The 26,379-nt window shown below is 36.9% G+C and overlaps 1 protein-coding gene across 7 annotated transcripts in view; it reads right to left on the reverse strand.

The window, feature by feature from the left end:
• Positions 1–26,379, reverse strand: part of LOC102141746 (mitochondrial adenyl nucleotide antiporter SLC25A24-like) — an 80,999-nt gene that overhangs the window by 16,873 nt on the left and 37,747 nt on the right. For 4 of the 7 annotated variants that reach the window (XM_074000390.1, XM_005542536.5, XM_074000391.1 and 1 more), the window contains 2 exons: positions 18,198–18,350; positions 1,207–1,314 (listed from right to left, as the gene is read on the reverse strand). In XM_074000390.1, coding sequence (XP_073856491.1) covers positions 1,207–1,314; positions 18,198–18,350 — 261 coding nt within the window. Of the gene's footprint in view, positions 1–1,206; positions 1,315–18,197; positions 18,351–21,777; positions 21,937–26,379 lie in introns of all 7 variants that reach the window. The other 3 variants (XM_074000396.1, XM_074000388.1, XM_005542535.5) reach the window with 2 other exon arrangements.

Raw genomic sequence — 26,379 nt, forward strand, 5'->3', positions numbered from 1 at the left:
CCCGTTCTCTACCTGTTTTCAAGATGTACCTCCGATGCAACTCTCCTAAACACTCAGACACAGGACCCAAATAGAACTTCGCCCTCTTCCTTCCCCTGCTTTCCACTTTTCGAGTTGACAGTTCTCAGGACAGCTCTATCATGAGTTAATTTCCCCTAGTCACTATCATAATTTGAACTCTCATTATCAGTTCCCTGAATGATGGCAATATCTTGCATCTGGTCTTCTAATCTTTCTAGTCTCTTTCGCTGTGTTGCCCAGGCTGGAGTGCAATGGTGTAATCATGGTTCACCGCAACCTTCACCTCCTGATAGAGGAGTGATCCTCCCACTTCAGCCTCCCGAGTAGCTGGTGCTACAAACACACTCCATCACACCTGGCTAATTTTTGTATTTTTTGCAGAGATGAGGTTTCACCATATTGCCCAGGCTGGTCTCGCACTCCTGGGCTCACATAGTCCACAAAGTGCTCACAAAGTGCTGGGATTAGAGGCAAGAGCCACCACACCCAGTCTTTATTCATGTCTTTCATGAAATCCCTAGCTTGAAATAATTTCTCCCCTTCTCAATTTCCATAGCACTTTATATTGATCTTTCTATAATTTATAATTCTTATTTTAGATTATTATTATTGATGTGCATATTTTATTTCCCCTTCTAGACTACAAGCTACATGGCCAAAAATCCCTGTATGACTCTTCTCTGGACCCTGCATAGCACCTAGCAAAATACCTTAAACTTAGTAGGTATACAATACAAATTTACCCAATGAATGAATATGTGATTCTCTCAATCAATTGATCAACAAAATTGTTTATCTTCTTGGTTCATACACAATAATACCTTTGTCCTAAACAACAACAACAAAATCCATTGAGGCTAACTGACTTTTTTTTGTTTTGTTTTACAGACATGCACCACCATGCCTGGCTAATTTTTGTATTTTTAGTAGAGATGGGGTTTCACCATGTTTCCCAGGCTGGTCTCAAACTCCTGAATCAGGTGATCCTCCCACTTTGGCCTCCCAAAGTGCCAGGATTACAGGCATGAGCTACTGTGCTTGACCACCAACTCACTCTTGATATGAGATTTTAATCCTATACCTATAAAGCTGCTTATTGTACAAAATACTTATCTGAGATTCATTTATAAAAAGTTATAATTTGCATTAAAAGTATGACTTTAGTTAGGATTTTATAATACATACCTCCATGGGGTAAATACAGGTCTGGGCAGTTACACCAGCCAATGAGCCAGATATAAATCTTTCAATAATTCCTAAATGAACACCATCAAAACTAAGCAATTTCTTATACTGCATAAAAAATATTGAAATGTATAATGTTAGTGAAACAAGATATATATTGTTTCTATATTTATAATATTAATTAGTAGTATAAAATTATATTTAAAAGTATACTAGATACCCAATATTAGTACAACCTAGAATTCCTTTCATTTTTATGCAATTGATTATCTAAGATAATAAGTAAAGCCCTTTCATTTAGTCTCTCTTTTCCTTTTTTGCAGAATAAGTTGACAATATTAAATCACTTTATGCATATATATGAATGTGCTATTTCATAAGAGGCATATAAATGACACAAAGGAGACAGAAATCATATCTTTTATCTCTTTTCAGCACCACACTTTACATATACAAGGCATTCAATATTGTTTGGTTACTGGATAGTCAGGAAGAGTAACTTAATGTGAGAGGCTTTTTTTTTTTTATTTTTACGAGAAGGATTTTATGCCTTAGCCTGAGTAATAGCTAGTATACCACAAGAACACATGTGGAAAAAAAAAAGAAAATGTAAATCTAACCCTATAGATCAGGCTTCACAGGAACTAAAGTCAATTTTCATGGAGATTAAAACTAGAAAACCATTTAGAATCCAAGATAGCTCTAGTAAGCACATTCTGTATAATGAATACTATATCTAGTACTCATTACATATATATTCATTATATAGCTAGATATATATGGCTAAGTGTCTAATTTTGGCCAATGAGCTATGAGGGGAAGTTGCACACACAAACTCTGAGACATCACCTTAAAGACACTTGTCTTACTTCTACCTGGGAAATGGCAAAGACAGGTACAACCTTTGAAGACAATTGTATTGAAGTTGGCAGAGCTGTACTGTTAACACTGGGCCACTTGCCTCTATCTTATTTAAGTTACTGTATTTTGGAATCTCTTTGTTACAATAGCTTAAAATAAACCCTAACGAGTATAGAAATTTGTTCCTGGATACAGGGTGCTGCCATAACTAAAACCTAAAATATGTGGCACTTGCTTTATTGTTAGGACAGGACACAGATATTACAGGCTAAGAAGGTGATGACCTTTTTGATGCTTTACGGAAATGCTTGACTGAACTGCCTCCTGTGATAACTTTAAAGGTAGACTTATGTGCTTTTTGAGCCTGAAGTTCTAGGAAAACTCCTTGTAAAATCTCAGAATGTTGGTTGGTGTTGTTTGCTCCTTGCTGCTTTAAGGAAGATCTATGAGACAATGCTTAAGCACTGCTCTAATTTATGCTGCAAGGCCTTCTCCAAAGCCACTTTACAAGCAGAAATGGGAGGAATAGAGCTCTGCTAAGGGAGCTTTCTTTGCCTGGGTTGAGAGTCAAGAAACATGGCACTTCATATTTGAAAGTCACCTGCTTCTGTATCCCAAGAGAAGAAAATACGATTATGCTAAAGAGCTTGACTATCTGCAAAAATCAGATGTTGCTATAATAATCTCAAAGATCACTGATCACAGATCATTATAACAGACATAATACTAATAGACTCTTGCAGGACAAGTCCTTTGATGACCCTGACAACCAAGCTCTTTCCTTTCTTGCTTGTAGTTCTCAAGAATAACTGTAGAATGTGCTGGAAATGCAACATCCTGAGATGGGGAAACTGGCCAGATTAGCCTGGGCTCAGTCGCCAAGCATCCTAAAACAGGATATCCTACAGCAGTAGCCCACATGCCAAGTTGCCCCTGAGTATGAAACCCAGAGCTGAGTGCCTTTCAGAGTCCCTCATCTGCAGTGTAACATGGGACACATGTAGACAAGACTCCATCCACCCTGGATGGCCTTCCTGAGCTTTGGGGGACTGGCTTGCCATGAATTCTAGGCTACTATTGGCCCTTGCTGCCTATCTATGAGTAATAAAGTTCCTTCACTTAACTTATTGTGCGAGTGTTCTATCTCACCAGAACCATGCAAGTGGAAGAGTAACCAATGCACAGTGAACCTGCTTCACAACCCTGAGACAAGGCATTGGAGGTGATGCTAGAACATACTGGTAGGGGACTGAGGATGTGAGAAAGGGAATAGCGAAAGCTGATAAAGTATGTGTTATTAAGCAAGCTGCCATGATATGCAACTGGGGCTTAATCTTATTAAGAACTTCTGGGAAATAATGTAGAGCATAGACTTCAGAATTATCCTACCCAAATGAACAAGGGCATTAGGGTATTTATCTACTAATGTCCATCACTTATTAGTGAAGGCTGCTCCCAGGGGCCTTAATTCCTTATCATTTCCAGTCTGCCATTTCCAGAAACAGAACAGGCTCCAGAGGCCAGAGGAAGACCCTAGGCAAATAGATCTTAGATGCTGGCAGGTAAAAATCATGTCACCTTTCATTGATATGGTAAAGCCCAAGGATACACAGGTGAGCACTTATATATATGGTATTTTACTGCATAGTAGTAACAGTGAATGGGGGAATAATAGCAAACAAAAAGAGAGAAGAACAAAGCAACTAAAAGTTCAGATTCCTCAGGGATAAAAGCTCATGTTACCCACCAAACAAAAACCTAGCCAAAGTACTGGCCAAATGAGATAACAAATATCAAGTATAGCTTTGAGAACAGTTAACAATAGTATTGGTTGTAATTCCCTCCTGTTGGGTAGAGGAAACAGCATATGAGAAGTACCTGAAATAAAAAGAAGCATGGTGTACTAGAATAAGTGGAAAAATAAAAAGCCAGTTTGGCTGCAAAGAATAATGAAAGTGAAGAAGAGGGCAAGAGGCCAAGTCATTTTGCACCTTGCTAGTCAAAATAAGGATTTTAGATGTTGCAATTAAGAGAAGTGAGTGACCACTGGAGGGTTTTAAGGTAGAGAGATGACATAACCAGATTTATCTTTTTAAGGGACTACTCTAGTAGCAGTGTGAAAAATGGATTGGAGATATGATGATACCAGTTGGGAATCCATGGCAGTAGTCCAGGCAAAAGATGACTGGCCAGCAATACTGATTACAAGATAAGAAATAATAGATTTCTGGATGTTTAGCAAGATGGTGGACTAAAAGGTCTCAACATTAGTCCCCCACAAAAAACAATGTTTAAACAACTACCTACTGATGAAAATAGCTTTGAGAGAGCTCCAGAGTACAAAGAAGGAGCAGCAACAACCCAATGGAACACAAAACTGAGACTGATCACAAAGGAAAACACAGGAAGCATTTTAGTTGTGTCACCCTAGCTCTCAGTCCAGTCCAGATCTGCACCAAGAGAGATCTCCTAGGTCATAACTGCCCTCTGGTGAGAGGACACATGAGTAGAAAGACCCCAGCAGCCTTCACCGCCAAGGACTACCACAGTCTTTGCCAGTGCTGCCCTCAGCTGACAGCTGCCTGAAGTACACACTTCTGTGCCCCACAACCAGAAAGTGCTGCCACTGTGCCCCATCCAGGCCAGAGCCATGTACTATCCAGCACCTCCACACACATACCCCCAGACCCCAGCTCTGCAACTGTTCCACTCATGCCTGCATTCTAAACATTAGCACCACCACTGCTCCACACACACTTGTGCCTCAGGCTCCGATAACACACAGACAGTGTGTGTTAATGTTTGGAATGTGTGTTCTACACTCCAGATCTAGGCACCACTGCCACTCTTTGTGTCCTGGACAATGGCACCACCACCACTATGAGTACCCCTGTATCCCAGATCCTAGTACAAAGAGGGATCCTGTCAACCACAACTTCTCCCAGTGAGTGAAAAGAAGAGAAAGGCATGCCAACAGCCTTCACCACAGAGGACCTAATCAGTCCTCACTGTCACTGCAGACCTTTAACCTTGGTCACCAGGGACCACTGCAGTCTTTGCTGATGTGGACCTAAGCTGATGGAGATACCTGCAGTCTATGCTACTCTACTTCCCCTTTAACCAGAGCTGCCACACTGCAGTCATCCACACCCTCACACCTACCGGCAGGTGATGGTTTTCCCCCACCAAATCCAGTCTGTAAAGCCTAGAAGAGGTGACTCTTCCTTCAAATGTTTAAATGCAAACACAAAGTTACAAAGAACACAGGAAAATATCACAGAAACTTTTCATCACCAAAAGAATATAATAATTTTCTAGTAACCGGACCCAAAGAAATGGAGATACACAAATTGCCTGACAAATAACCCAAAGTAATTGTTTTAAAGAAGTTCAGCAAGCTAGTGAAACATATGTCAACTTGAAGACAGGTCATTTGAAATTATCCAGAAGAGAAAAAAAGAAAAAAGAGTGAAAAAAGAAATCCTATGGAATTTATGGGACACCGTCAAGCAAATCAATATATGCATTATGGAAGTTCCAGAAGGAGAAGAGAGATAAAAGGGGAGTAGAGAGCTTATTTAAAGAAAAAACAGCTGAAAACTTGCCAAATCTTGAAAGGGAAATGGACATCCAGGTTCACGAAACTCAAAAGATTCCCCAAACAGGATCAACCCAAATAGGACTATATTAAGACACTTTATGATCAAATTAAATTTCCAAGGTGAAAAACAAAGAGAATTCTGAAAGCAGCAAAAGAAAAGTGACTCATCATATATAAGGTGACCCTTATAAAACTATTAGTTAATTTCTCAGCTAAAAGATGTATAGCAGCAGAGTGTGGAATGATAGTCAAAGCACTAAAGAAGAAATACTCTGTCAACCAATAATACTATACCTGGAAAAATTATACTTTAAAATGAAAAACAGATAAAATATTTCCCAGGCAAACAAAAACTGAGGGAGTTTGTCAACACTATACCTGTTGTACAGAAATGCTTAAGAGAATTCCTCAAAATGATAAGAAAATATGCCAAACAGCAATGCAAAAACACGTATAACAATAAATCTCACTGGAAAAGGTAAACATATAGACAAATATATATGAATGTAACATTGCAATGGGGATGCACAAATTACTTTAAGTATAATATGAAAGTTAAAATATACAAATTTGTTAGCAAAATAAACTATCAACAGAGTAAACAAACAACCTACAGAAAGGGAAAAATTTTTGCAAACTACATATCTGACAAAGGTCTAATATCCAGCATCTATAAGGAACTTAAACAAATTTACAAGGAAAAAAAAAACCTATAAAAAAAGCGGGCAAAGGACATGAACAGATACTTCTCAAAAGAAGATATACATGTGGCCAGCAAGCATATAAAAAAAAAAAAAACTCAACATTATTAATCATTAGAGAAATGATGAAAACACAATGAGATACCATCTCACACCGGTCAGAATGACTATTATTAAAAAGTCAAAAAATAACAGATGCTGGCAAGATTATGTAGAAAAAGGAACACTTATACACTGTGGGTGGGAGTGTAAATTAGTTCAAGCATTGTGGAGGACATCGTGGTGATTCCTCAAAGACCTAAAGATAGAAATGTCATTTGACCCAGCAATCCCATTACTGGGTATATACCTAAGGGAATATAAATCATTCTATTACGAAGACACGTGCACACATATGTTCATTGCAGTACTATTCACAATAGTAAATACATGGAATCAGCCTAAATCCCCATCAATGATAGCCTGGATAAAGAAAATGGTATACATTTCTTTATAATGGTATATATATACATATACACCATGGAATAATATGTAGCCATAAAAAATAATGAGATCATGTCCTTTGCAGGAACATGGATGGAGGTGGAGGACATCATCCTTAGAAAACTAATGCAGGAACAGAAAACCAAATGCTACATGTTCTCACTTATAAGTGGGATCTAAATGATGAGAACACATGGAAACATAGAGGGGAACCATATACACTGGGGCCTATTAGAAGGTAGAAGGTAGGAGGAGGGAGAGAATCAGAAAAAATAACTAATGGACACTAGGATTAATACCTGGGTGATGAAATAATCTGCACAACAAGCCCCCATGACACACATTTACTGATGTAACAAACCTGCACATGTGCCCCTGAAGGTAAATGTTCAAAAATAAAAATTAAAAATTAAAACTTTTAAAAAATTAAAAAAGTTGTTAATGAATGCACAATATAAAAACTATCAAACTCTGATTATAACACAAAATGAGAGAGGGAAGTAAAGTGTAGAGTTTTTGTATGTGACTGAAGTTAAGTTGTATCAACTTAAAATAGATTATTACAATTACAAATATTTTATGCAAGTCTCAAAGTAACCACAAAAGAAAAACTCTGATACACAAAAGATAAAGTGAAAAGAATCAAAGCAAATCATTGCAAAAAAATCATAAAATAACCAAGAAAGACAGGAAGAGAAGAAGAAAACAACTGCAAAACAGACAGAAAACAGTTAATAAGATGGCAATAGTGTTTACCTATTAATAATCACTTTAAAGGTAAATGCATTAAACTCGCCAATCAAGAAACATACAGTAGCTGAATGCATACAAGAGACCCACTTTATATATATACACATATGTTGGGTTTTTTTTTTCCTTATTTTTGAGATAAGGTCATCTTCCTCTGTCATACAGGCTGGAGTGAAATGGTATGATCATAGCTCACCGCAGCCTCGAACTCCTGGGTTCAAATGATCCTCTTGCCTCAGCCTCCCGAGTAGCTAGGACTATAGGGAGGGCTATTTTTTTTTTCTTTTTGTAGAGATGGGGGTCTCACTATGTTGTCCAGGATGGTCTTGAACTCTTAGCCTCAAGTGACCCTCCTGCCTCAGTCTCCAAAAGCACTGAGATTACAGGTGTGAGCCACCATGCATGACCTCACTTTATATTTAAAGACACATATGGGGTGAAAGTGAAGGGATAGAAAAAGACAGTTCATGCAAATAGTAACCAAAAGAAAGCATGCACGGCTATACTTAGACAAAACAGACATCTCCAGAGACAAATAATGACATTATATAATGATAAAAGGAGTGATTGAACAGGAAGATATAACAAATATAAATATATGTGCACCCAACATCAGAGTTCCTAAATATATAAGGTAAATATTGACAAAACTGAAAGGAAAGATAGCAACACAATAATAGTAGGGAACTTTAATACCCCACTTTCAGTCATGGATAGAACTCCCAGACAGAATGTCAATAAAGAAACAGGTGACTTAACCAACAAATAAACCAAATGGACCTAACAACCATATATAGAACTTACCACCCAACAGCAGCACCAGAATACTCATTCTTCTCAAGCATACATGAAACATTCTCCAGTACAGACCATGTGTTAGGTCACAAAACAAGTCTTAACATATTTAAGAAAACTAAAGTCATTCCAAGTATCTTTTATGACCACAATGGAACAAAACTGGAAAATAATAAGCAACAAGAAAATGAAAAAATTCACAAAAATAAATGCATATTAATCAACATACTCTTGAACAACTAATAAGTTGTTTCAAAACCAATTTAAACTCCAATTTCTTTTTTTTTTCTTTTTCTTTTTTTTGAGATGGAGTTTCACTCTTATAGCCCAGGCTGGAATGCAGTGGCACGATCTTGGTTCACTGCAACCTCTGCCTCCAGGGTTCAAGCAATTCTCCTGCCTCAGCCTCCCAAGTAGCTGGGATTATAGGCGCCAACCATCACGCCCGGCTAATTTTTTGTATTATTAGTAGAGACAGGGTTTCGTCATGTTGGGTAGGCTGATCTCGAATTCCTGACCTCAGGTGATCTGCCCACCTCGGCCTCCCAAACTGCTGGGATTATAGGCACGAGTACCATGCCTAGCCAAACCCCAGTTTCTAAAAGGAAACCAAAAGGGAATTTTAAACGTATCTTGAAACAAACAAACAAACTACAAGATATCAAACCTTACAGGATGCAGCAAAAGTAGTACTAAGAGGGAATTTTATAGGCTTAACATGCCTGGATTAAAAGTAAGCAACCTAATATGAAGAAACTAGCAAAAGGAAAACAAACTAATCCCAAAATTAACATAAAGAAGGAACTCATAGAGATCAGAGAGTAGAAATACATTAAATAGAGAACAGAAAGGCAATAAAAGAAATCAATAAAACTGCGTTGCTGTTGTTGTAGTTGTTGGTTTTTTTGTTTGTTTGTTTTTGAAGATAAACAAAACTGACAAAACCATAGCTAGACTAAGGAAAAAAAGAGAGAAGGCTTAAATAATCAAAATTATAAATAGGCTGGGCTTGGTGGCTCACGCCTGTAATCCTAGCACTTTGGGAGGCCAAGGTGGGCAGATCACCTGAGGTCAGGAGTTCAAGACCAGTCTGGCCAATATGGTGAAACCCCATCTCTATTAAAAATACAAAAAATTAGCCAGGCATGGGGGCAGGCACCTGTAATCCCAGCTACTCAGAAGGCTGAAGCAGGAGAATTGGGCTTGAACTCGGGAGGTGGAGGTTGCAGTGAGCCAACACCATGTATCACACTCCAGCCTGGGAGACAGAGCGAGACTCCATCTAAAAAAAAATTAAATAGTGGCTGGGCACAGTGGCTCATGCCTGTAATCCCAGCACTTTGGAAGGCCGAGGTGGGTGGATCACGAGGTCAAGAGATCGAGACCATCCTGGCTAACACAGTGAAACCCTGTCTCTACTAAAAATACAAAAAAAAATTAGCTGGGCATGGTAGCACCAGCCTGTAGTCCCAGCTACTCGGGAGGCTGAGGGAGGAGAATCACTTGAACTCAGGAGGCAGAGATAGAGGTGAGCCGAAATGGTGCCATTTGCACTCCGGTCTGGCAGACAGAGTGAGACTTCGTCTCAAAAAAAAACAATAAAAATAAAATAAAAATAGAAATAAAAAGGAGCATTATGTTATAAAAATAAGGATTATAAGAGACTGATAAGGATTATAAGAATTATATGCCAACAGATTGAATAACTTGAGAGAAACTGATATATTCCTAGGAGAATACAATCTACCAAAACTGAATAAAGAAGAAATAGAAAGCCTGAACACACCAGTTAAAAAAAGGAGATTGAATCAGTAATCAAAAACTTCCCAACAAAGAAAAGCCAAGGGCCAGATGACTTTATGGACAGCTTCTACCAAACATTCAAAGAATTAATACCAATCCTTCTCAAACACTTCCAAAAAGTGGAAGAACAGGGAACACTCCCAAATTTATTTTATGAGGACAGCATCAGGCTGATTTCAAACCAGACAAAGATAACACACAAAAAAGGCCAATATCCCTAATGAACACAGATATAAAAATCCTTCATAAAGTACTAGCAAACTGAATTCAATAGCACATTAAAAGGCTCACACACGATGACCAAGTGGGATTTATCCCTGGGATGCAAAGATGGTTCACTATACTCAAATCAATCAAAGTGATATAACACAATAACAAAATGAAAGAAAAAAAAAAAACACATAATCATCTCAATAGATGCAGAAACAGCATTATTTAACATTAATTTATAATTAAAATGCTCAGCAAAATAGGCATAGATGGAACTTACCTCAACACAATAAAGTCCATATATTAAAAGTCCACAGTTAACGTCATAATAAATGGGAAAAAATTGAAAGCTTTCCCTCTAACATTCAGTATAAGGCAAGGATGTCCACTCTTGCTACTTCGACATAGTACTGAAATCCTAGTTGAAGCAATTAGGCAAGAAAAAGTAAAGACATAACTAAAGAAAGAAGTAAAATTATCTCTGTTTTTGATGACATGGTCATATATATGGAAAATTCTAAAGACTCATCTCCCCAAAAATGTTATAATAAACAAATTCAGTAAATTTTCAGGATAGAAAAATCACCATACAAAATTCATTAGTGTTTCTGTACACAAACAATGAACTATGTGGAAAGGAAATTAAGAAAATAATAATCTTTAATCTTTTTTGCCATTCACAATAGCACAAAAGATTAAAATATGTAGGAATAAACTTAACCAAAGAGGTTAAAGACTTGTACACTGAAAATTATAAAACATTGATGAAGGAAATTAAAGAAGACACAGATAAATAGAAAGACATCCATGTCCATTGAAAGAATTGAAAGAATTAACATTGTTCAAATGTCCATACTAGCCAAAGCTATCTACAAATTCAATGCAATCCCCCAAAAAATTCAGTGTTATTCCTTCTATAGACATTTTAAAAACTCCTAAAATTCATATGAAACCACAAAAGACCCTGAATACACAAATCAGTCTTGAGCAAGAGGAACAAACCTGGGAGCATAACCACTTTCCAATTTCAAAACATATTAATTATAAAGCCATAATAACAAAAGGAGGATGGTAATAAAGACAGACAGCTAGATCAATGGAACAGAAGAGAAAGCCTAGAAACAAACCCATTTATCTACAGTCAACTGACCTTTGATAAGATGCCAAGAACACTCAATGGGGAAAAGATAGTCTCTTCAATAAATACTGTTGGAAAAACTGGATATTCACATGTAGAAGAAGGAGACCCTTATGTCACACCATATACAAAAACCAACTAAAAATGGATTAAAAACTTAAACATCAGGCCTGTACAGTTGTACTGTACTTCTAGCAGTACAACTACTAGAAGGAAACATAGGGGAGAAGCTTCTTGACATTATTCTGGGTGATGATTTTTCAAATATTTATGATACCAAAGCACAGGTAGCAAAAGCAAAAATAAACAAGAGCAATTACATCAAACTAAATATCTTCTGCATAGCAAAGGAAATAACTGGGCAGAGTGAAAAGGCAACCTACAGAATGGGAGAAAATATTTGCAAATAATATTTCTGATAAGAGTTTAGTATGCAAAACAGATAAGGAACTCATGCAACTGAATAGCAAAAGAAACTGATTGTAAAATGAACAAAGAACTTGAGTAGACATTTTCTCAAAGAAGACATACAAATGGCTAGCAGGTATATGAAAAGCTGCTCAACATCACTAATAAACAGGGAAATGCAAGCCAAAACCACAAAGAGAAACCACCTCACACCTTTTAGAAGGACTACTATCAGAAAGACAAGAGATAACAAGTGTTATGAATGTGAATTTAAAAAAGAATAAAAGAATTCTTATACACTCATGATGGTATATAAATTGCTATATCCATATAGAGAACAATATGTAGGTTCCTCAAAAAATTTATAACAGAACTACCTGATGATCCAGCAATCACACTTCTGGGTATATATCCAAAGGAAATGAAATCAGTATCTCAAAGGGATAATTGCACTCTGATGTTCATTTCAGCATTATTCACAATAGCCAAGATATGGAGGTAACCTAAATGTCCATTGATGAATAAATGGTTAAAGAAAATGTGGTATATAATGGAATATTACAACAGAATACATACAATCCATACGATGGAATATTATTTAGTCTTTAAAAAGAAATAAATCCTGCCACTTACAACAGGGATGAACCTGGAGGACATTACGCTAAGTGAAATGAACCAGATGCAGAAAGACAAATACTACACAATCTTACTTATATGTGGAATCGAAAACAGTCAAACTCACAGAAGCAGAGAGTAGAATGATGATTGCAAGGGCCTGGGAGGAGGCAGAAATGGGAAGACATTGGTCAAAGGGTACAAAGTTTCAGTTATTCAAAGTTAATCAGTTCTGGAGATTTAACGTGCAACACTGTGAATATGGTTAACAACAATGTATTGTACACTTGAAATTTTGCTAAGAGAATAGATCTTAAAGGTTCTCATCACACATTTCCAAAAAGAAGCTGGTTATGATGTGAAACGATGGGCATGTTAATTGGCTTGATTTTGATTATCACCTCACAATGTACAGGTATATCAAATCATCAAGTTGTATACCTTAAATATACAACTTTTTAATTGTCAGTTATACCTCAATAAAGCTGTACGGGGAAAGAACAGGCAAAAAAAGATATAAGAAATAATAATAAAAATAAATAAATAAAAGAAAGAAATAATAGCATCCCTTGATGCCAAAGAATTAGGTAGTATTTTTTTTTTAAGCTAAAAGTTTACCAGGAAATTTTTTACCCTTCATGGTGACATTTCTAAAATGGTTTGTGTGAAGAAAAGAGTTAATATAGCAGGACTGAAACTGCTATCTTTAGAAAAGACTGCCCTCAAAGTTGGCCCTTGGCTGGTGTTTGGTAACTTGGATTTGGGAAGGGTTCCCATCATTCCCTGATAAGAATGGCTCGCTGTGCCTAAACTTTTTATGCAAGCAATATTATTTGAGCTGAATATCTGCTTTCCTTGTGGGAGTCTGAAATATTGGAACATGCCATGCAGAGGGTACTTACGTGACCAACCCCAGTGAAACCTTGGGCACTAAGTCTCTAATGGGATAGACATTTCATGTGTTATTATAACTCATTGCTGGAGGATTTAAGCATGTGGAATGTGACTCTATGGGACACTTGAAAGCTTACATCTGGTTTCTTCTGGTCTTCACCCTATGCACCTTTTCTCTTTGGCAATTTTGCTTTGTATCCTTTCACTGTAATGAATTGTAGCCACACGTGTGACTATACACTGAGTCCTGTGAGTACTCCTAGCAAATCACTGAACCTGGGGGTGGTTTTGCAGACCCTGACAATCTAAAATATCTGTTAATTTTTTAGACATTTTTTCCAGCTGAACACATGACAATAGACATTCACATTTGCCACACATTTCCACGGGTTATGTTTTATGTACAATTCCACACATGCCAGTATAAGGCCCTCTTTTCTCTCCTAGCTGCAAGTAAGTAAAAGTGCCCATTATGTTAAAGATATAGCCTTGTCTATTACAAAAAAAAAAAAAAAAAAAATAGAAAATGCATATAAATGCTTGTGTCAGATATTGTTCTAGGCACTTTATATACATGTTAATTCACTTAATTCCCACAACTCTAATCATTATTTCTTCTATTTTAAGTTAAGGAACATGTAAGAAAACTGAAGCACACAGAGGTTAAGAAGCTTGCTGTATTTTGCATAGCTAGCAAGTGGTAGAGCTAGGATTTGAACTTAGAAAGCTGGTTCCAGTGCCAGACCTTAAGTATTACCCTATAAAATCTCCCTTTTGAGTAAATCACTCGTAAACTTTGGTATTCAACTACTATTAATCATAATTTACAAATCTCAGTTAACCACTTAAAGCCACACTGATACGTCCTACCAGTCTGATTGAGGACCTATACTCTAACATAGTATTAGAAACATTGTCCCAAGGTAGGAGAACTGGGACCAAGGACAGGATTCTGACTCTGACTGTATTGCCAACTAAATGTGTCACTTCAAGTAATTTATCTTCTCTTGCCTCAATTTTTACATCTATAAAATAATGACACTACGCTCTTAGTAATACTCAGTGATGTGCTGGCACTATTCTGGGAATGATGCTATGGTCCCTATTCTAAAGAATCATACTATTTTTCTAGAAGACATTGTTTAAAACATAGGTTTTAAAAGAGAGGACACAAACTGGTTAAGTGGCAGAGGCTGCTGGTGGTATCCCAAGAATCAATCTTCCTTTTTTCCTAAGAAACAAAAATTTACAGTTGTACATATTGTTTCCCAGCTAAAGACTATATAATTAGATTCCTTTCAACTAGATGCGTTCATGTGTCCAAGTTTTGGTTTATAATATATAAGCATAAGTATTGTATGTCACTTTGTGGAAGTGTCCTGCATAGAAGGGGACATGCCCTTCTTTGCTTCTTCCCCTAGTTGTTGCATAAAACTTACATGTCATTGCTGGAGTTCCAGCTCAGACTCATGGAGACAAGGATCATACTCTACAGATGGTAAACAGTGAGCTGGATGCAAGTGAGTTTCTTTTCACCTTCAAGGCACTTCCATACCAGTCCTAAATTCCCTATCCTCAGACTTTGTGAGAAAGAAAGAAATTTCTATCTTATTTAAGTCACTATTGTTTGGAGTTTTCTGTCACATGCATCTAAACCTAATTCTAGTTTACATAAGTGGTACAAGCAATAAATATACGAGGGCAGAAAGAGCAGACACCGAAATAGGTTACTTCTCCGGAAGGGAAAGACTTCAGTTCTTGAAATAATTTAGTTTTGTTAAAAGGAGAAAAAGGGTAACTCAACTAGAAAGAAAGTGTGAGCAAAATCAAGGAGACAGGAAAAGCACAACTTGTTAAGGAATAACAAAAAAATTCTTTTACTTGAAAAGCAATACTTGTCAAGCAGCAGTACTGGACATGTTAAGTATGGATAATGCTGGGATAAGAACTTTATACAGGGTCCAAGAAGTAAAATACAACCTATATTACAACTTATTTTACCTCACCCCATGCAACACTCCTCCCATGATAAGGTGCTCTGCTATGGGTTAAGGAAAAAAACTGAGTCCTCAGGAAAAATCTAGGGAAGTGAAAAGTGGGTTAACCAGAGAAGGTAGGGCTTCTAGACAGTGAGGAAACAAATGAGATTATATTAATAAATAAAATTGGGCAGCAGCAACTTCTGGTTTTTGCATCTTCTGTGGCATTCCTTTCATTCTCTTTTTCCCCCATAAGGTGGTGTGCCCTTGGAAAGCTATCAGGAATCAGGATGGGTCCTAAGGGAGCAGAAGTATGAAATGGACTACTTCAGTCTGCCTCTAATCAAGCTTGGCACTAAATAGAGAAAAGGATGTCCTTTGTTGCAGATTTTGATCCACTCCAGCTCATCAGGGTTGAAGACAAGAAAGAAATTTGAAACCAAAGTCCTGTTAGTAATAAACAGTACATTTACCTGGAGTGTCCTTTATGCCACCTGTGTATCACCATTAATAGTGAGGACAACATACTGATGATTTACGGTACAGGCCATTTTTTTTCCATCTGTGCCTTACCTCACAAATAACAACATGCATATTCCTAGTAATAATCATGAATATACACACTGGTATGCTTCTTTTATACTTTGCAACATAGTTTTCTTTTTTGTTTTTTAAAGAAACAGGGTCTCACTCTGTCACCCAGGATGGATTGCAGCTGCACAATCACATCCCACTGCAGCCTCAAACTCCTAGTGCCAAGCAATCCTCCCACCTCAGCCTCCCAAGTAGCTGGGAATACAGGAGTGTGCCTCCAAATCTGGCCAATTTTATTTTTATTTTTTATAGAAACAGGATCTCACTATGTTGCCTAGGCTGGTCTTGAATTCCTGGGCCTAAGTGATCCCCTCATCTCAGCCTCCCAAAGTGCTGGGACTATAGATGTGAGCCACTGTGCCTGGCCTAAATTGATATTTGCATTTAAATAAACACTTCTTAAATTTTAATATCTAGTTTTGATAGAATGTAAGATCTAGAAGGCCAAACACAGTATTTATCTTGTTCTTTCATGTATTCCCAGACATGGGACCTAGCTAGCACATGGTAGGCACACAATAAATATTTAGATATATGAAACTGCCAGAGTTCAAAACCTATTGAAAACAAGATTTTATAGATCTACATGCTGCCTGATATCACTTTAAATTCATGACTACTGACTTCAACTGCACCTTTGCTGCCAGAAATCTTATTATGTTTCCTCAATCCATTTGCTCTTCCACTCTCCTAGAAGACTATTTCATACCCTCTGTTTCTTCAAACATCCAACATGTCCTTCCTTCCCATTTCGTGGAAGAAACTGAAGCACTAGGAAAAATGCTTCCACAAACCTGCTATGACTGTCCACATAGTAGCACTTCTGTAACTATGGATAAAATGCTTCACCAAAGTCAAACCCGTCCATGACCATTAGCTCCCATCTCCTCTCACCCACTCAAAGATTTAAGGACAATCCCCTACCAACACTCCCCTCCTTTCCTGTATTATCACTTGTACCCCCTCCCGTGTATTATTCTCCTAAGCATACAAACGTTGCCTCTTCAATTTCTAGAAAAACATTCTCTTAATCCCATACCTTCTCCAGTTACCATTGCATTTCCCTTCTCTTCACAGCAAAAATCCTTGAAAGAGTTATCAATTTCTATTTCCAATTTCTATCCTCTCTTTTCCCCATAGCCATTGTCACCACATGGCATACTGTATATTTCACTTTTTTAGTTATTGTCTCATCCTACCTATATTCTAATACAATTCTGACAAAGGAAGTCGGGTTTTTGTTGTTTGGTTGGTTGGTTGGTAGGTTTCCTGTTTTATTTGCTATGACACTTCCATCACCTAGAAAAGAAGCTGATCACACTAAGTATTCAAGAGAAATTAGTTAATAAAAGAAATACTTGCTGAATGAGTAAGTCAATCCCCACTTAAGTAAGAGATGCATGTTTTTAAGATGATCATGCATTACAACTAAGTCCAGAGTCCTACTCATCCATCTACTTGCTTTTCAACTGTTTGGGTTGGAAAAGGATATGATCATTCTTTAATATTTTCTTAAAATGTTGAGGTTCTGGTGACCTTATAAACAAGAGTCTGCAAAATAAGCTATTTAATGCTATATGCTATAAAAATGTTTAAAGAAAGGAGAATTACTACAAGATTTTACAGTGAAGATGGAAAACTTGAGAGGCACCCAGAGCACTCTTGGACTCTTATATGATGCTAATATCTTATAATATTTGAAAATAGACATATCTCATCTCAAAGTGAATAATTTAAATGAGATTAACAAATTTTAAAATTCAATGCATTTTTTTCATCTCTTCACTTGACTAAATTAAGATGTTGATCCTCTATATTCATTAACAAATGAACTGAAATTTCTGTAAAATTTTCAAATTGTTCAAAGATAAAATCAATGATGAAATGTTTTGTGAAGACTTCCTACACTGACATTGAAATTAAAAGATATACTAAAAGACATCAGTTATAATATAGAGTAATTTATGGAACTTCTCTTGTAAACCATAGCAATATGAAAACACAAAAAATCAAATGAGAATACACAGTCATTAATATTTACATTGAAAACTACTGCTTGTACACACTCCAGTTTTCTCTTTCATGAGAATATGAATTTTTGAAAATTAAATTTAAAATCTGATTTTTGTTTAAAATTCCACAGACAAAAATGTTGTTACCTGTTCATAGGCCCCAACCTTGAGTGCCGTCTCTGGTGCAATTTTTAAAACATTTACACCATTTCCTCGCCAAAGGGAAAAAATTCCTCCTTCTTTTACCAACTGCTCAAGGCCACTAATCAATCTCATTTTCCTTGACTTTAAACTATGAACCTATAAATAAATAGCACATTTATTTACTTTTCAATTCATTTTGCTGGCTTTATGGTATTGGTATTGCTATTGCTAATAAAAATAAATATACATTATGCATAAATTCATGATTTTCAACAGTTTTAATTTTCCCTCAGAGACATCTAAAACTGATATGTTAATATTTTCTTGTGCCAAAATACATACTTTAATCTAACACATCAAAGAAAAAAGGACAACTTAAAAAAACAGAAATAACTTAATTACCAGAGAATTTTAGCATAAACAAGATGTGTTGATGGTACAAATATACTACAAGATTATTAAAGAGTGCATTGATATATGCAATGAGAAAAGGATAAATGAAAATACATCAAACTTTCAACAGTGGATATTCCTGGGTGGCAAGGTGTTATGGGTTAACATGTGTCTCCCAAAATTTGTATGTTGAAGTCCTAATCCTCATTCCCTCAGAATGTGACCTAGAGACAGGGTCTTTAACCAGTTAAAGTGACATCATTAGGGTGTGCCCTACTCTGACTGGCATCCTTATGAAAGGAAATTTGGACACAGAGACATGACACACACAGAGAGGAAACAATGTGAAGAGATAGAGAAGACCGCCTTCTGCAAGCCTAGGAAAGAGACCTGGAACAGATTCTCTCTCACACCCCTCAAAAGGAACCAACCCTGCCGACACCTTGATTTTCGACTTCTAGCCTCCAGAACCAAGACAATAAGTTTCTGTTATTTAAGCCAGTCAGTTTGCAGAACTTTGTTACAGCATCCCTAACAACCTCATACATGAGGAGTACAGGTCATTTTCATGTCTTCCTTTATCCTTTTCTGTGTTTTCCCATTTTTCTAGTGTGTTATAATAAGAAAAAATGCTATTTTTAAGAAAGTAAAGTTAAATGTTAATAAAATGCCCTCCTGCCTATAAAGTAAGAGAAAAATCATGGGAGAACAAGGCAAAATGAACATTATCTTCTGTGGGTAGAACAAATTTAGAAAAAAATTTGGTAAAATATGTATAGCCTTAAAAATGTTCATATTATTACTTAAACTAGGAATTTTTTAAACAAGTAATCTTAAATATGAAAAAAGATTAATAAATAGTGGTGTTCATCATAAAATTATGAATAATTGCTTTAAAAAAGGAGGAGTAAAAACCACCTACAGGTCTGTGGATCAGAAAAAGTGATTAAAGTATCAAAAATTCCAACCCAGGGCTCTCTGACTGTAAAGTCTCTGCTCACGAACCATATTAAACTACCTCTGACCACAATACATATCTTCCTCTATTTCACAGAATTCTTTTCCAGTTGTGTGAAGCTCACACAATAATACCTCTATCAATAGAGTGCACAAGTTCTAATGAACCCATTTTCACTGTCAACTATAAGGATAAATGAAAGCCAAGAGATCCAACCCAGAATAGCATAAAAGGGCAGTGACTCCTTCCTGCTTTCCCTTCCTTCCTTTGTTTCTCATTATAGTACTCTCCTCACCCCACTTCTAACTCGCTTGTATCTATCATCTTCCCTCCTCTTTTTTCCCCTGTTTTCCTTATCTTTTTTATGTTTCTCTCTCCCATCCTCTTCCTACTCTTCTCTATCCACCTCCCTTACTCCTTTCTCTTTTTTCACTCTTTTCAGATCCCCCATTTGCTCTGTCCCTAATCCACTGACTCTTTTCCATGCCCTCAGAGAACTGATTACCCCTACCCTGTGTCCTTACAATAGCCATAAATATAATTTTCTATCTTGCACACAGTGATTATGTGCAATTAATTAATTGACAATTATTGTTTTCAATATTATCATCATCATCATGTAGATATGTTGTTTGTATCTCTGTAAGGTCCTGGAGTATAAGAAATATGCTTTTTCATCTTTGTATTTTTAGTGCCTAGCATATGACAGGCGCATGACAAATACATTGTCGTTATTTTTACTCTTGGTCCCCTTTCCATGTTTCTCATCTCCCTACATGTCTCTATCTCTGTGTAGCATTGTATCATGTCTGTATCTTTCTCCTTTAAACTTCATTATTTAATTTTCTGACAGGCATAGTTATTGAGGAAGCTGTTTTATATTTCCCTTGCAATACAGAATTTTCAACTCCTGCTCTTACCTAAGGACTGACTGAACTGAGTCACCTATCTGAAAAGAATATAGATCACAGATGGAATCAAACATGCGGAAGGATGGTGGGTTGTGTGTCTTACCGTCTAATGCCATTCAAAGTATATTCCCTACACGTAGCCCACTGAATTAAAGGTTTATCTCCACGGGATGCATTAAGCTGAATCTCACCCTATATTTATGTAAGAAATATTAGGCATACGGGGAAATAGTATTTACTCCCCTTGGTACTCCCACAGTACTATGTGCATCATCTGTCTGGGTAGATAGCACTTATATCACATTTTATTATTACCTATCTAACTAACTATTGTCCAAGAAAGCTTGTAAATTCTCTAAGGACAAAAACTACATCTAACATTTTCCTATAGTCTCTAATGCCTATTAAAGCAGCTAGTACATAATTGACCCTAAATAAATATATGTGGAATTAGTGAATGAAGTGTTTCCCCCGCAAAAGCTATCCTTCTAACAACCTGTATTTTCCATAAATGATATATTTATGTAAGTTTAATTCCTAATTAAGATAAATCATTTTTCAGAATGAGGCAAGAGTATAAACTAAATAGTTCTTAAACATGTGACATTAAACTTATGACACAATTAATTCACTTTATGTAATAACTGTTCATAATCCATTACTAAAATGTCACCATTACCAAAAAGCAAAAGATAGTAAAACACCCACTTATGTAAATTTAATTTGACATTTAAGTTCATTAGGTTGTGGATTACTAATTTTTATATCCTTGCAGAGAAAGTATTCCGCAAATATCAAATTTTAGTTGTGGATTCTACTTATGATAATTAACACATTAAGCCATGCACTATTTTATAACTACTGTTGAAAATCCATTTTCAATGAAGGAAATGTAATTAAACAAAATATAATAATAAACTGTAAACAACTTATTTTCTGCCTCTTGGAAATATTCTTAGTAATTAAATGGTAGAATAGAACCATGCTATTATGTTGGTGCCAAGGTTAGAGATAACCAATACAAAGTCTAATGATATCTTCTCATTTCTTTCATAAATTTAGCTAATTTTTTGAAAAGATTCTAATAGAGCAGTTCTATTATTGTTTAAAATAAAAACTGATTTGAATACACAGTAGCTTATTTAAGAAAATTAAGAAATCTTTTAATATTGAAAACTAGCATTTACATTTTCAGGAAAATGTAAACTTTTAATGAGAAGCAGTATGTGCCAAAACACTTTTTTAAAACCTTTTTTGAAAGCTGCCAAAGACTTTTCAAGTTACTTTAACTCTTAAAGGGTAGGTAAGGTGAGCAAAAAACCTGCATCATGACTTTCAAGCGGTCTAAAGGTGCTGTGAATGTCCGTGCAACCGCGCTAGCTATTCCTGCTGACACCAAACGCTTCCACCAATCTCCAGACTGCTTTTCTTGTTCGGTAAATTCATCTGGAATAGCTATACTCTCTCCTATGTCAATTAACTGATAAATAGGAAGAATAATTAGACAATAAAGAAAAGTGTAAACACTTGATACATTATAAGGATAGCTTTCTACAAGGACCAAGGATAACTTTTTACAAGGACCAAAAATCCAAAGATTTTTTTATACCACCTCCTGTTACTAAGATCAACAATTTTCTTAGCACCTATACTACATAAAATGATTTTTAATAAGGCATTGACATATCGATTTAATGTAAAATCAATTAAATTAGAGCAATTATTAATTTTAAATTCTCTATTTAGTTAATCTGTTCTATGAAAAATGTAAACCCTGAGTACAGGGATCACATCCAAGCCACTCACCACAGTGTCTGCCACATACTAGGCAAGGAGTAAATAATAAATATTCCCTCTTTTATTTCAAATTCTCTCAAACTCCTTTAATCACTTAAACCTAAGTCAAAATTCAAGAGTAGCATCTTATCTGATTTGATTAAATTTCTTTATTATTTGCATTGACTCTTTCTTCAAATGTCAGTTTCCTTTTTAAAAGTCTACACTCCTACCACGTTTGCATTTTAGTTTCTTTTCAGTGATCATACTTGCTTTTGACAAGATGATCGATTTTTTCGCAATGTTGAGGCAATGTGGTTTAGTGCAGAAGTTAGTTTCTGCCCTCTAGGAATTAACAGAGTAATAAAAGAGACAGGAAAGGAAACAAAGCAATTATAATACAGAGAAAATAAGTACAATAACAACAGTAGCAAATAAAGGTGTCTTCAGAAGACAGTATAGAGGCTCGAGGCAGAGCAAGAAGGCAGAAGACTCTACCCATCATCTGCCTGCAAGGACACCAATTTAACAACCATCTACCCAGATAAAACACCTTTGTAAGAACCAAAAATCAGATGAGCCCTCATAGCACCTGATTTTAGCTTCGTATCACTGAAAGAGGCACTGAAGAGATAGAAAACACAGCCTAAAATCACTGGCAAAAATCCCTCCTACAACCCCCCAACAGTGGTGGCAAGGTACGGAGAGGGTCTCTGGGCACTGGGGGAGGGGGAGCACAGCAATTGTGAGGCATTAAACTCAGTGCTGTCCTGTTAAAGCAGAAAGGAAAAGCAGACTGAACTCAGTGGACATCCACTCACGGAGGGAATAAGATGTGTGTGTGTGTGTGTGTGTGTGTGTGTGTGTGTGTGCGCGCGCGCACACGCGCACATGCGAGCATACACGTGTTTTTGAGACAGAGTCTCACTCTGTTGCCCAGGCTGGAGTGCAGTGGTGTGATCACGGCTCACTGCAGCTTCAACCTCCCTGAGCTCAGGTGATCCTCCCACTTCAGCTTCCCAAGTAGCTAGGACCACAGGCATGCGCCACCATGTCTGGCTAATTTTTGTATTTTAGTAGAGATGGGGTTTCACCATGTTGCCCAGACTGGTCTCAAACTCCTGGGCTCAAGCAATCCTCCCATCTTGGCCTCCCAAAGTGCTGGGATTACAGGTGTGAGCAACTATGCCCCTCCAGAGGGAGCATTTAAACAAGGCCTAGCCAGAGGAGAAGTGTTAACAGTGGTATACAAGAAACAGGGAAAGGATTCCCTATTTAATAAATGGTGCTGGGAAAATTGGCTAGCCATAAGTAGAAAGCTGAAACTGGATCCTTTCCTTACTCCTTATATGAAAATTAATTCAAGATGGATTAGAGAGTTAAATGTTAGACCAAAAACCATAAAAACCCTAGAAGAAAACCTAGGTAATACCATTCAGGACATAGGCATGGGCAAGGACTTCATGTCTAAAACATCAAAAGCAATGGCAACAAAAGCCAAAATTGACAAATGGGATCTAATTAAACTAAAGAGCTTCTGCAGAGTAAAAGAAACTACCATCAGAGTGAACAGGCAACCTACAGAATGGGAGAAAATTTTTGCAATCTACTCATCAAAGGGCTAATATCCAGAACCTACAAAGAACTCAAACAAATTTACAAGAAAAAAGCAAACAACCCCATCAAAAAGTGGGCAAAGGATATGAACATACACTTCTCAAAAGAAGACATTCATACAGCCAACAGACACATGAAAAAATGCTCATCATCACTCACCATCAGAGAAATGCACATCAAAACCACAATGAGATACCATCTCACACCAGTTAGAATGGCCATCATTAAAAAATCAGGAAACAACAGGTGCTGGAGAGGATGTGGAGAAATAGGAACACTTTTACACTGTTGATGGGACTGTAAACTAGTTCAACCATTGTGGAAGACAGTGTGGCGATTCCTCAAGGATCTAGAACTAGAAATACTATTTGACCCAGCCATCCCATTACTGGGTATATACTCAAAGAATTATGAATCATGCTGCTATAAAGACACATGCACATGTATGTTTATTGCGGCACTATTCACAATAGCAAAGACTTGGAATCAACCCAAATGTCCATCAGTGACAGACTGGATTAAGAAAATGTGGCACATATACACCATGGAATACTATGCAGCCATAAAAAAGGATGAGTTTGTGTCCTTTGTAGGGACACGGATGCAGCTGTAAACCAGCATTCTCAGCAAACTATTGCAAGAACAGAAAACCAAACACCGCATGTTCTCACTCATAGGTGGGAATTGAACAATGAGATCACTTGGACACAGGAAGGGGAACATCATACACCGGGACCTATTGTGGGGAGGGGACAGTGGGGAGGGATAGCATTAGGAGATACACCTAATGTAAATGACGCGTTAATGGGTGCAACACACCAACATGGCACATGTATACATATGTTACAAACCTGCATGTTGTGCACATGTACCCTAGAACATAAAGTACAATAAAAAAGAGGGAGATTTATAGCATTAAATGCCCACACCAAAAAGTTACAAAGATCTCAAATTAACCACCTAGCATCACAACTAGAAGCAATAGAGAAGCAAGAGCAAACCAACCCCAAAGTTAGCAGAAGACAAGAAACAATCAAAATCAGAGCTGAACTCAAGGAGACTGAGACACAAAAAACCATATAAAAGATCGACAAATTCAGGGGTTGGTTTTTGAAAAAATTAATAAGATAAATAGGCCACTAGTCAGTCTAATAAAGCAGAAGAGAGAAGATCCAAATAAACACAATTAGAAATTACCAAGGGGATGTTACCACCGACTCCACAGAAATACAAACAACCATGAGAGACTACTACAAACACTTCCATGCACACAAACTAGAAAACCTAGAAGAGATGGATAAATTCCAGGACGGATACATATACTAAGGACTGAACCAGGAAGAAATGGATTCCCTGAACAGGCCAATAACAAGCTCTGAAACTGAAACCAAAGCAGTAATAAATAGCTTACTAACCCCCAAGCCCCCAAAAAAGCCTAGGACCAGAAGGATTCACAGTCAAATTCTACCAGATGTACAAAGAAGAGCTGGTACCATTCTTACTGAAATTTTCCAAAAAATTGAGAAAGAGGGATTCCTCCTGAACTCATTCTAGGAAGCCAGCATCTTCCCAATACCAAAACCTGGCAGAGACACAATAATAAAAGAAAACATCAGGCCAATATCCTTGATGAAAATTGATGCAAAAATCCTCAACAAAATACTTGCAAACGGCCAGGCACAGTGGCTCATGCCTGTAATTCCAGCATCTGGGGAGGCCAATGTGAGCAGATCACTTGAGCTCAAGAATTTGAAACCAACCTGGACAACATGGCAAAATCACATCTCTACCCACTGATCCCCCCACCAAAAAAAAAAAAAAAAAAAATAGCCAGGTACAGTGACACACACCTGTGTTCCAAGGTACTGAGGAGGCTGAGGTAGGAAAATTGCTTGAGCCCAGGAGGACGAGGCTGCAGTAAGCCAAGATCACACCACTGCACTCCAGCCTGGGTGACAGAGTGAGACTCTGTCTCTAAAACTATATATATATTTGCAAATTGAATCCAGCAGCACATCAAAAAGTTAATCCACCATGATCAAGTAGGCTTTATCCCAGGGATGCAAGGTTGGATCAATATATGCAAATCAATAAATATGATTCATCATATAAACAGAACTAAACACAAAAACCACACGATTATCTCAATAGATACAGCAAAGGCATTTGACAAAATCCAACATCGTTTCATATTAAAAACTCTCAATAAACTAGGCATATAAGAAACATACTTTAAAATACAAATTATTGCACTTGTACAAAGAAAAGCTGGTACTATTCCTGCTAAAATTCTAAGAGCCACCTACAACAAACCTACAGCCAACATCATACTGTTTGGGCAAAATCTGGAACCATACCCCTTGAAAATTGACACAAGACAAAGATACCCTCTCTCGCCACTCCTATTCAACACTGTACTGGAAATCCTAGCCAGAGCAATGAGACAAGAGAAAGAAATCAAGGACTTCCAAATACGAAGAGGGGAAGTCAAACAATCCCTGTTTGCAGATGACATGATGCTACATATAGA

Source organism: Macaca fascicularis, chromosome 1 (genome assembly GCF_037993035.2).
Source record: "Macaca fascicularis isolate 582-1 chromosome 1, T2T-MFA8v1.1".
Classification (NCBI taxonomy): domain Eukaryota; kingdom Metazoa; phylum Chordata; class Mammalia; order Primates; family Cercopithecidae; genus Macaca; species Macaca fascicularis.